This window comes from Crassostrea angulata, chromosome 10 (assembly GCF_025612915.1).
Source record: "Crassostrea angulata isolate pt1a10 chromosome 10, ASM2561291v2, whole genome shotgun sequence".
Classification (NCBI taxonomy): domain Eukaryota; kingdom Metazoa; phylum Mollusca; class Bivalvia; order Ostreida; family Ostreidae; genus Magallana; species Magallana angulata.
Window position 1 is genome coordinate 7,106,478 of NC_069120.1, and position 12,032 is coordinate 7,118,509.

At 34.9% G+C, this 12,032-nt stretch overlaps 2 protein-coding genes across 2 annotated transcripts; one reads left to right on the top strand and one right to left on the bottom strand.

The window, feature by feature from the left end:
- Positions 1–313: 313 nt before the first annotated feature.
- LOC128166862 (elongation of very long chain fatty acids protein 6-like) lies at positions 314–3,775 on the bottom strand. Its single transcript, XM_052832292.1, has one exon. It carries the CDS (start codon positions 3,703–3,705, stop codon positions 2,890–2,892), a length of 816 nt encoding a protein of 271 aa, XP_052688252.1. The 5' UTR covers positions 3,706–3,775; the 3' UTR covers positions 314–2,889.
- Positions 3,776–8,189: 4,414 nt separating this feature from the next.
- On the top strand, positions 8,190–11,632 carry LOC128168091 (thioredoxin domain-containing protein 15-like). Its single transcript, XM_052834184.1, has 4 exons — positions 8,190–8,336; positions 9,462–10,257; positions 10,420–10,550; positions 11,231–11,632. The coding sequence occupies exons 1-4, from the start codon at positions 8,288–8,290 to the stop codon at positions 11,440–11,442; spliced, it is 1,188 nt and encodes a 395-aa protein (XP_052690144.1). The 5' UTR covers positions 8,190–8,287; the 3' UTR covers positions 11,443–11,632.
- The last annotated feature ends 400 nt before the right edge of the window (positions 11,633–12,032 follow it).

Here is a 12,032-nt window from a genome sequence, read left to right on the forward strand (position 1 = left end):
GTTACATAAGAGCCCACCCCATTGTATCAAGGTTAACAGTACAATACAGCATTGTACGGTATCCACACCTTCTACAGATATCTATTCCACATGCCATATCTCATTGATAGCCTATTCAACTAAATCAGTGGAATCGTCAGATTAGGTCCCTGGTTCATTTCAGTGCAGGAAAGCACACCACTGTGTAACTACATGTAAATACAGGTACATTGTACCTGCACTTTGAATAGTCCAGGTAAACAAGTGATCTCTCAGGTCATGGCAGTTCTCTGGCATCTCTAAAACACAGATAATTAGAAAAAAAACAATCAAATGGATTATCTATTTTAATTGTGTCAATAAATCATGCACATAGGCGCTTGTTCCTTGTCAGAAAAGCTGCATGCACCCACAAAATATCAGATTTTGATGTCCACGAGGCTCAGAGCATAGAAAATCTACAATATTACAAACTAGCACTAGAACATATTGTTACAATCAGTTGAAATCCTGCTCCGATTGATATTTCATTCATACAGGCTTACACACCGAGATACAAGGTTATTGATCAGTGTATTCCTGTTCCTCAGACATCAATATCTTCATGAGGGGGTTTTGTGAGTGCAGCAAAGTTTGGATGCATAACTGTGTATGACCTGGTCTTGTGTTGCTTGCAATAAATAAGAATGAAGTGTTATAGTAAAATTAACAACTCAGAACATCACTTTAACATACAGAAAATCAATTACAATCACTGAACATCACATCTTCATGTTAATATTTGTACCCTACAGCATATTATGGTTTCTCAAACTGACAAACATGATACATTTACTGGATTTCATGAATCTATGCAATATTACCGTTATCATCTACAAGATACAGTTCATCGTATAAAATACATGCTTCATAATTTCACAATACACCTTTTACATTCAGAAGGATTATTTCCTGGTCACACCAAGGTGCTAACTAATCCCATTGACTGTAGCCGTACTGCACCATGACCCTATTAAAAAGTGCTTACAAGTGAAAACTTTGTGAAAAATTGTCATTAGTATAAAATGACACCAGTAGTATAAAACAGGATTGCAATAAAAGTTGTCTTTTGACAAAAACAACACATAAAAAAAATGGATTAAAGATAAAAGTTTAAACATGGAATTATCTGCCCTCAAAAATAAGAAATAGGCTATTGCAAAATACTTTTAAAATGACCCTTTCTTCTGAACAGCAGGTCACTTAAACTAATAATATTGATACAAGACAAGTCAATCCATATATTCAATACTTCGCAAGAAGGTATTTAAAACATTTAATTATACAATGTTCCAAGTTCAAGCTGAATAAAGGTTGAGCAGTTGTCTTAATTTAACCTTTTAAAATTTGAAATGTTACAGCAAAACTCCAACATGTTAATCTTATCAAAACTTGTCTCAGTTACTGAACTTACCCAGGAAATTGAGGTCAGTTCAGATTAAAATCCGTTTCCTCACCTTGAACAGGTAAAATTTAAATTGAATACTATATATGACCTTCATTTAACACCAGATAATAGATAACAAAATTTTACCACCAACCATGTGTGTATCTTGCTGGGATCACATACTGTCACTTGATTTGAAACAATAATTCGTCAATAATTGCATTACAAACATTTCAGCAACTTTACATTGCTTTCATATCCCATATTACGTTTTCTTGCAGCAAGTTTTATTCCTAAGGCCTATAAAAAAAATTGTGTGTTTAGGGTAACACTGATGAAAAAATTAGGTTAGGTAGGTAGGGATTTTTTTTATTTTATCATATTTTTTTCTGCATGAATCCTAAGAATGTTTGTTTGTGTCATATTTAAAAACAGATTTTTTAATAGAGATACTATAAAATTCACAATAGGATAAAAACAGACATCTAAAAATTATAGGATTGGGGCATTTTTGTACGTTAGGTAGGGTTACCCTAAACACACAACTTTTTTTTTTTTAGGCCTAACCACACGTGTGCTGTTTTGTTTAATCAATCTGATACCAAGCATATGCACCATGTGCATTAATCTTGTGACATCCATTTCATGACCAAAATGAAAATGTATAGTGTGTATTGAGGAGCCAGGGAGCCTAGAAGGGTGAAAGCACTATGGATTAATCATGGTACATGCACTATCTGCCATTATTTTACCTATACATGTGAATGTATATATAAGTAGTTTTCCTTACACATTAATAACTCCTTCTTAAACAAAGTATTAAAATAAACAATGCACCAAATTGCAAAGAAAATTATAACAAACATTCAATATAAATTGAGAATCACTAAAAGGTTTAGCAAGCACTGATGAAAAAAAAAAGAAATAATATTCGTTTGGGTAAAAGTGTCGTAGATCTGCTTTAAGAAAATTCCTGGGTTTATATATTTTTTCTTTGGTACTCTAATACACAGCTTATATTGGGCTTTACACATCTTATGATACAATTACATAACTATCATTTAGTCAACAATAAATACCTAATATATTGAAATTGTTCTTAAATTAAAATAATAAGTACTGAAACATTAAACAAAGCATAAATTGTGACTTTGAGGTAAAGCTCCGCAGTTGACTTAGTTTACATATTTTCTTCATTACCCTTAACAAGTTCCATATTAATATCAAGTTACAATAAAAAATCAGCATATTGTTTGCAAGTACCAACAAAACCAACAAAACATATTCATTCTATGAAAGAATACATATAGTGTGAGTGTTAAGAGTCAGTTAATGTTTTAATTTCTGTTCCAGACTGTAGTTGTGATTCTTGATTGCAAATACAAATTTCTTTACTCAAGTTGAAAGATTTTACAAAATTGATTGATGTAAAATTTAAACAATGATTGCATTTTTGTGCATATTCAAAATAGTTTCACTAAAGTTTACTCTTTCTTCCCTGCTTTTGATGACTTAGGTTTACCAGATAGATACGCCGAGTAAAAGAAATGGGCAAACAAAATGAAGTAGCTTGCATACATAATCAGGGAATATTTTATATTATCATAAGATACATTACAAAATTTCCCCTCATTTTTAATCTGGTATGCCCAAACATTCACAAGACATCCAATCACCATTTGTAAAAGTTGTGAAAAGGTGATGAACATAGATATCCACTTGGGTACGTTGAACCGCATGGCTTTCAGTGCATAGTAGGAGTACATGATGGAATGGACCATGTAGTTCATCACCATGAACCACCTGCCAACGGCCGTTCTCTCCGGGTAGCTGTACCAGCAGTAAATCAGGACAGTCACATGATGGTACCAATGTAGAAATATGAGGGGCTGCTTTCGAAGAACAATAAATATTGTGTCACCTAATTCGTACACTTTTGACACAGTAAAGAGGAATGTCCACACTGCAGCTGCGTTTTCGAGGTATGACGGTACACAAATAGAATATTCCAAACTATGTTGATTAACAGCCATAATAAGTTCCGGGAGTGTCCTAGCTGCACCGAATATGCTAAACACAGCCAAGATACCACTCCAAAGAGCTAGCCACGGTCGTAGTCCGTAACTTGGGCGTTCCTCCATATACCGCTTCCCCCCAAAGACCAATACGATGTAGATGAATGCATAAACAAAACTATCCGCCCAGTGCGTGACCATATACTTGAAAAATTTGGTCTCATCATATTGTTTTTCAAAGGCGAATACATACGAGTAGTTATTCTGCTTCATGATGGAATTCATGACAGTCCTCGTGGTACGCCGGTTCGTGGACACCCCAATGCAGGTTCCGATTGGTTTTACTCATGAACTGAGACTATTCAGCCAATCAAACAGAGCGATACTGTTGTTGCTAGTAATAATGCGTCACTGATAACCAAAGCTGATCGGAACATCTCCGTTTTAAAGTCCGATAGCTAGGTAAAATACTGAAGGGTTTCAGTATACGAAAGTTTCCTGCGTGGAAACCCCGAAAATTTAGTTAATATGTACGCATAATATTCGAACAAATATTTTTAGCTCACCTATGTTAAAAGCGTTTGAAAGTGAGCTCTTCTTAAACAATCATATTTTAGCTTTGTCTCCAGAACCAGCGGACTAGCATCACTGGATGAAGTTTGTTTTTTCATTTATTCAAATGAAGGCTATTTCAAAGTTTTTAGCCCACGTGCACCCCCTCTCCTGGCATGGGAGGATGGGGATATATATTCATAAAAATGTAAAAACCCATTCTTTAAATAATAGCTAATCTAGAACAAGAAGTTGTAAACTGATTCGATTTTTTGATTTCAGAAATGATGATTGATATCAGAAATTCAAACTAGTTTTTTTTTTATAACAAAATTATATTTTCTGATATCAGCTGTTATTAAAATAAAATGGCGAATAAATTTAATGAATACTCCGCTGGCCCAAATTAAGTAAATCGCTAAACTGCAGATCCCGATTTGCATTTTATAAATTTGTTGGTTTTTGTTATTTTAAGCTATATTAAATGTAAGAATTTAAAAAATGTTCAAGATATGTAATTTTGGTCTTATTTATTTAAAGCGCTTACTGTATGCCTGTATATTTTGCGTCGCAATAATTTTCTTTAGGATCGTCTCAGTGTTCACTGTGAATCGCAAAAAAAACCCCAAAAAACAACAACAACAAAAAATGATTTTTTTTTAACACCGGAAGTAAAGCAACTATACATGACATTGAACGACAAAAACGCAGAAAATGGATAAGTGAAGGTCGACCACGTGGAATGTGTCACGAGTCTTATATATAAGAACTATAAGCCCGCTTAAAGTGAGTTCCTGCATTCGACGACTTCATGACTAAGTTCTTTAAGGATATATCGACGAAGCTGCCGAATGCGACGTCCGACTATTCTGGAAACTAATCAAACGACAGCGTCCTCGCAGTTCCCGTGTGTGTCCAGAAATAGAATTTGGTAACATGACTTTTTCTGACCCTGGCGACATAGCTAACCCAATACTTTGAAAATGTTTACAACTCAAATGACAACGATTCAATCAATTTCGACTTCTATTACAACATTGAAAACTAATAAATCCATGAAAACTGCTAACATCTTATTCCAGGAGGTAAAGTCACCATCGAAGAAATTTTACTGATAATCCGTGATTTGAAACTCAGAAAAGTTCCAGGAATAGATCTTATCTAGAATAAGCAGTAATCCACGGAGAATTAGAACTTAAACTGTGCATACTTCATCTGTTTAACTCATTAATTAAAATTGGCCAAATTCCTGATTCTTGGAAAAAAGACATAATCGTCCCAAATCCACAGACAGTTACAGACCAAAAGCCTTACTCTCATGCTTTCGAAAAAATGTTACTTTCAAGAACTAAAACCTATGTATTATCTACTAGTGATTCCCCAAACCCTCAACGGCATTAAGGATTTCAGCCAAAGCTAATTTGCCTTACATCCTTTAACTTACAAGAAACTATTTGTCACAACTTAAAACTTGGTAGTCCCGTATATATATTATATGTCGCTTTCTTAGATACACAGAAAGCATTCGACACAGTGTGGAGGCATGGTCTAATGTACAAGTTACATAGCCTGGGTGTTTCAGGACGTCTGTGGACTCTTATTGACGACTGTCACACCAACACCTCATGGTCTGTAGTAGTAAACCAAACAAAATCATCCTGGTTTCCTGTTTCGCAAGGAGTTCGTCAAGGCGGAATCCTCTCAACACTTCTAGCTTTCATTAACACCCTGTCTCAAGAAATTTAAAACCAGAGTCCAAATTTGGGTATTTACAGTATCACTAGCCCTGACCCCACCCGTGCAGACGATATCTCCTGCATAGCTTTATCTCCTGCAGCCATCCAAAATATTCTCACCACAGCATTGAAATACTCTTTGAATTGGAGATTCAAGTTTAATGCAGGCAAGTCATGTGGTCTCCGGTTTACCCCCTAACCACCTCATAATGACTTGCATGTTACATGGTTCCTAGGTACAGAGTCTGTCTACTTGTCTAATACATATAATCACCTAGGTATTCACCTTCATTCAAAACTTGTCCATACTGAGAAAATCGCTAACGCCTGTAGTAAAGGACGACAAGCCTATTTTGCCTTAAAAATACGTGAAAATCTCAACCCAGATACCATATCCCGGCTTTACACCAGAATTGTTCTCCCTTCCATCGTGTATGGCTGTGAACTCTGGTATGACCTACGCAAAAAAGATCTGCAGGGTCTAAACACTCTAAGACATTTTATCTGCAAACATGCAATTGGTCTCCCCAAAGAATACCAGATCCGACAAATGCGAATCACTCCTTAATTGGGTTTCTCCCAATAACATCTGAAATTGAAAAAAGGAAACTTCAATTCTTCGGCCGCCTATGCAATCAAGACACCCAAACTCTTACAAAGAGGATTTTTCTTCATCGACTCTTTTCCTACATCAACTCACTTGAGCGCAAACAATTTGGATACATTCACGGCGTTATCAACATTTTGGCTAGATACAATCTCGCTCAACATCTCTTGATTTACCTGCAAGTTGGTCATTTCCCCCTTAAGGATCTCTGGAATAAAACTGCCAAGGCAGCTGTAACCAATATCCACATCAACTCCAGGCGTCAGTGCATGCTCTCTGACCCCGACTTCGTCTTATTTAACATCATAAACGCGGGAAGAGCCCCGTTCGCTATTTGGAAATTTCCATCCAACGTACATGAAATAGAACTCTGTTAATTCATTGTCAAGCTATGGAGTCTTCCAACCTTACCTCCAAAAATATGTATTGTTTGTGGCAGTTGCTTCACCAATGTCTCTCAGCACATCTCGACCGTCTGCCTAGGAACCGTTGCTCTCCGAGACGCTTGGTGGAACACAGTGATTGATGACTTTGACATTTCACTTAGCGCCGAACTTTGCGGTCTTTGTCCACAAGACCTCTATCTATTATGGTGTTCCGATGTTCCGATGGGGCCACTTCGACCTTCGCACTTTCGCCTTTAGGTCGAGGTGCGAAGTTGCGACGGCGAAAGTGCGAAGATGCGACGGCGAAAGTGCGAAGTTGCGAAGGCGAAGAAGCGATACTACTATCGCACCTTCGCCATTACAACTTCGCACTCTCGCCTTCGCATCTTCGCACTTTCGCCTTCGCCTTTTTATAATTGTGGAGCTCTCTATCGTTTAAAGACAATTTTAGCTGTATAAAAGGACATCTGAGGCAGACGATGAACTTTTTAGAATTTATTTTCAACAGCCTGCGCAGATCACTAACTTTTTCTAGGGGGGTGGGATGGATAAATAATTATATTTGTCGGGGGCGGGGGAGGGTTCCGAAACATATTTTGGAGATTTTATTATAAATAATTAATAAAATTAAATTTTCCGGGGGGGGGGGATGAGATCCGGACCCTCTCTCCCCCTTTACTGCATGTGTGAAGTTATCAATATTGAATTTTCCGGGGTTGGGGGACCCCTCTAGATTCAAACATCAGCAAGGAGTGTCGCATAATGAAATTAGAATGCTACTGTGTTTGATCCACGGTAAACAGACAGCTGGTAGGTGACAGGAGTCTGGAAGTGCATATGTACATACATTATGGCGGACATTATTACAAATTGTTACATGCGCGAAGATTTAAACTGTAACTGTATTTATATACTATATGAGGAAATAAAGATAGAATGAGTGGATGAATAAATAATTATTCTTAATATCTATGATTCGAATTTATTTTTGGTTATAGCAGAAAATACCTAAAAATATGACGCCTCATACGTAAAAACATATTTACTTTATATCGCATATTTCAAATTTTAAACGTAACTTACAGGGATACCTTCATCCATCGTAAAATGTGAGATGTTTTGATTTTTCATACATCAAAATAAAACATATGCTGCTAGTTTTAACTGTACGAACTGAAAAGAAAAAAATGATCAGCAAACACATGAAACAAAATTATAGATGGGTGATTTTTTGTTATATTTGCAATATTGCGACCTAAGAGGAAGAAGAACTTAACACGAATTAGGCAAAATATTTAATGATATGAAGAAAAAAAAAGTTTTTAATATCAATATATTTTTATTTGCAGATGAAATAATTCACATGAAAAAAGTGAAATTAAGTTATTATTTGTAAAGAAACTCCAAGACTTTTGAATCTTTTTGGGTCCTCTTTTGCTTCTTTTGGGTTCTTTAGTTCAGGGTAAATCGATGTACTGCGAATTCCGACACGTCTATGGTATGAGATGTTTAACTAAAACGTAGCCGGAAGTGAAAGCAAAGACAACCACTACTGAAAATGATTACCTGAAAATTCTACTGTTGCAATGTTTATCCATCTAACAATGCGCTATCCAAAATATATACTATTAGCAGGTTTGTAGACACAAAATTGACTCTTCATAGACACGAAAACAGGTTTACTCTCTTTTGAGGCATAGCCTGTCCATTGCTGAAAAGAGAATAAAACAGGTTCAGTACAATCAGTAGGTTTACTTAGCTACGTAGCTTGAATTACCTACATAGCTTTATTTGCCTATTTGAAGTAGGTTTATTTAGCTACTTTGTATGCAATTTTGCTTTATATGTAAAACAGACAAAAGTCGCATGGAATAAAGGAACTGCCAACCTATACACATTGTATTTGTATTGTGTAGTTTTAAAAAAGCAACTCATAGCAAAAATACCTGCAGGTATGTTGCTCCCAGTCTGAAAAAATTCTGACAGAAGACCTTGGAGTATTTTAGCTTTAAATTAACATGCAGATCAAGAGTCGCCATTTTTACAGGTAAACAAACTGCACCGCTTCACCTTATGGGGCTGATGAATATCAGAGGCAAGTGAAGTGACAATATTGGTGGTAAAATGTCCAAGAAACTTTTTGGAATCAAATATCTGTACAGAATGTGTTTGGAAACAAGATAAATCAGTCCAAAGCAAGTGCAGTTTTTTGTGCACCGTAAATTGCATCTTTTTAACATGTACGGAACTGTACCTCTCATATCATTTGTCAAAATTTTTTCAGTAAAACCAGTTTTAAGCAAAACATAAATTTCTATTGTTTGTTGAATGACTGTGTGCCATCTTGTGTGCGACAAGGCATGGATAATAGTGATTACCGGTACTTCACATTTTTCTGAATGATAACCAATCAATTATCATGTTAACCAGAACTGTTCTTCTTTGTTATTTCATTTAAGAAGTTGTTTGGTCACACATTAATAATTATACATAGCCTCAAAACCTTTAGATCTTAGACTGCAATTGCACTGAAAGATCAACATTTTAATAGTGATTATTTTCATTAATTATTTTCAGATTCAAATTTCAATACATGTATTATTGTTGCACCTAAGTGAGACTTTTTGTACAAATGCTCAATTAAGAAAAAAGATGATTAAGTAGCTAAATAAACCTTTATTTCATTTTATTGATAAAGGGAATGTATTCCAAATTTAGACATTTTTTTTTTAGTACATGTTTACGTTTTCTATATTCCAGTGCTTTTGAGCTATTTACTTTTTACAACAAGCCTTGCTGCAGAACATTCAGTTAACCCCAAAGAAGAGAAAATTCAGGAGAAGGAATTAAATTATGATCAGCAAGAGAGAAAGGTCATTGATGATTTAAATGAAGAAGAAATTCACAATATCCAACCAAACAGTGAGAAAGTTGATGAAAATTATATAAAACCAAAAGAGAAAACTGAAGACGAAAGTGATTTCAGTAAACAAAAAAATGAAGTTAAAGAAACTCCAGTGGTTGAACAAGAGCTTTCAGAACAACAGACAAATGACTCCAGAAAAGGAGTGGAAAATGAAGTGAAAAGGTTGGACAGTGAGGAGGAATCCAGTCAAAGTTTTTTGTCTTTTAGAAACTTTTTAAATAATTTAGTGAATCCAGTGTTGGAAGAACTAGAAAAAGGAGAACCTGGAGGCAGGTCTGACATCAGGATGGTAAATGAAGTCAGTCAAAATCAGTCAGTGTCAAACAATGCCACCAATGCTTCTGTTCCATTGACAGCTGAAATCAAAAACAAATCTGAAAAAAAGAGCAAATTCACCTGCGTTGGAAAAAACTATACAGCCGAGAATGCCTCTGTGATGATTGTTAACAATACTCAGTTACTTTCCATTCTCAGCTTTGATAACAACAACACAGAGGGAGACTGTGTTCTGGTGCTTTTTTTTGTCCCGTATTGTAGATTCTGTGCTGCAATGGCCCCAAGTTTTAATGCCTTAGCTCGTGTCTACCCTCAGCTGAACATTATTGCAGTAGATGCAGCACAATTTAGCAAGTACGTATTATAGATATTCTTATTTTCTTTCCTTAACACTATGATTTTTTGGCTCTATAAATATTAATTTCTGTTTTCATTTATTAATTTCCGTTTTCATTTATTAATATTTATATCTATAGAAAATTGTTTGTTTACATTGAATGTACAACTCATTTTCAGTTTAAATGCCAAGTTTGGAACTGTCTCGGTACCCAACATCCTTCTGTTTCACCAGTCGCGGGCAGTGGTGCGATTCAACAGCACTGAAAAGTCTTTCACAAACCTTGTATCATTTGTAAAAAATTCTACAGGTAAAACACTTTTTGTATTTTTTTTACTGCAATCAGCAGACAAGACACTTCTTTGATTCCCAGATCAAACACCAATAAACTTCAGTATAGTTTTCATTGACTCTACATGATTGAAGATACCGAGCATCCTAACTTGAATGTCACTGATATTATATACAGTAACAGAGGCAGTAACAGAGGATTATCAATCATGACGAGAAATTTTTATAACTATGAAAAGTTGAATGGGTTCACAACCAAAATATACGTCATAACTTCCCTTGATATAAATTAAAATTATTTTGCAAGACGATGTTTGGGATTAACTCTGGATATGATGACCTAATTTACAGAGGAATGGGCACTTAACCAACAGTTCTAATAGATCTAAACTTTTGCTTGAAATTTTGTGTGCTGCCGACTTAGTCAGTCAGCAAAAGCCTTACAAAGAATTCTTAAGAGGACTCGATGGTCATGGCAATTTTTAGACTGCATTGATCTCTTTTAAAAGAAGAGCTCTATATAAACATATAGAAAAATACCCAAATCTAGCTATTATTATATGGATATTTTCTTTGCTAAATAATTTAATTGTTTATAGTTAAACAAATCATATTTTAAAATTTTAGGCAGATTTGACGGTTAATTTGTTGACAATCCAGCCTCCTTAATAAAAATAAATCACCATTTTTCTTTTTCAGGATTTGAACCTAATATAACAGTAAACGTGACCTCCGAAGATTTGAGTGGACCTTTACCGAGTGTTGCTATGGAGACCACAGACTACATGTTGCTGGTGTCATGGCTGTTTGTGATTTTCTGTAGTGGATTTATGTTCGTTCAATCCAGCCTTGGACAGCAATGGATTAATAAAGTTAACATGCTTTGGCAGGAGCATCAACACATTGACTAGTCATATCATATCAATGCAAACTATTACAAAATAGTATTTGTTTCTAGCTTAAAATATTCTAATTCATTTAAAAAATATGAATATCAGTAATGTGTTCAAAGATTACAGTATATAAAATGCAATGTCCAAATTTTATTTGACATGAAATTGTATTTCATGGTAATATTGAATAAAAAGATAGATACATGTACTTTCAGGTCTTAAACTATTGTTATTATCCTTTGAGAAATGAAACTCTCTGATTTGATTTTTTTTTTATCTGTTTACTTCTAAGCATGTTTGGAATAGTCTCCTTATCCCTATTTAAAGTTATTCAGGTATTTGTAAATACTCATTACAGAGAGCATGAGTGTGCAAATGGTTTTGTCTTGCAGCCAACAGTTTTGTGAGTATTGATGAAATAGTAAATGTTGTTTAATATTGCCATGGGGTGTACATTGTTCATGTGTTCTATAATTATTGAGACTATTCATATAAAGTCTGTGCAGCGCAAGAAATAAATTTCATTTCTGTTCATTCAATTGTTTGATTTTTCCATTAATTTTCAGGTATAGATAGTTTCATTAGTAATGAGGATTATCTTTTAGTAT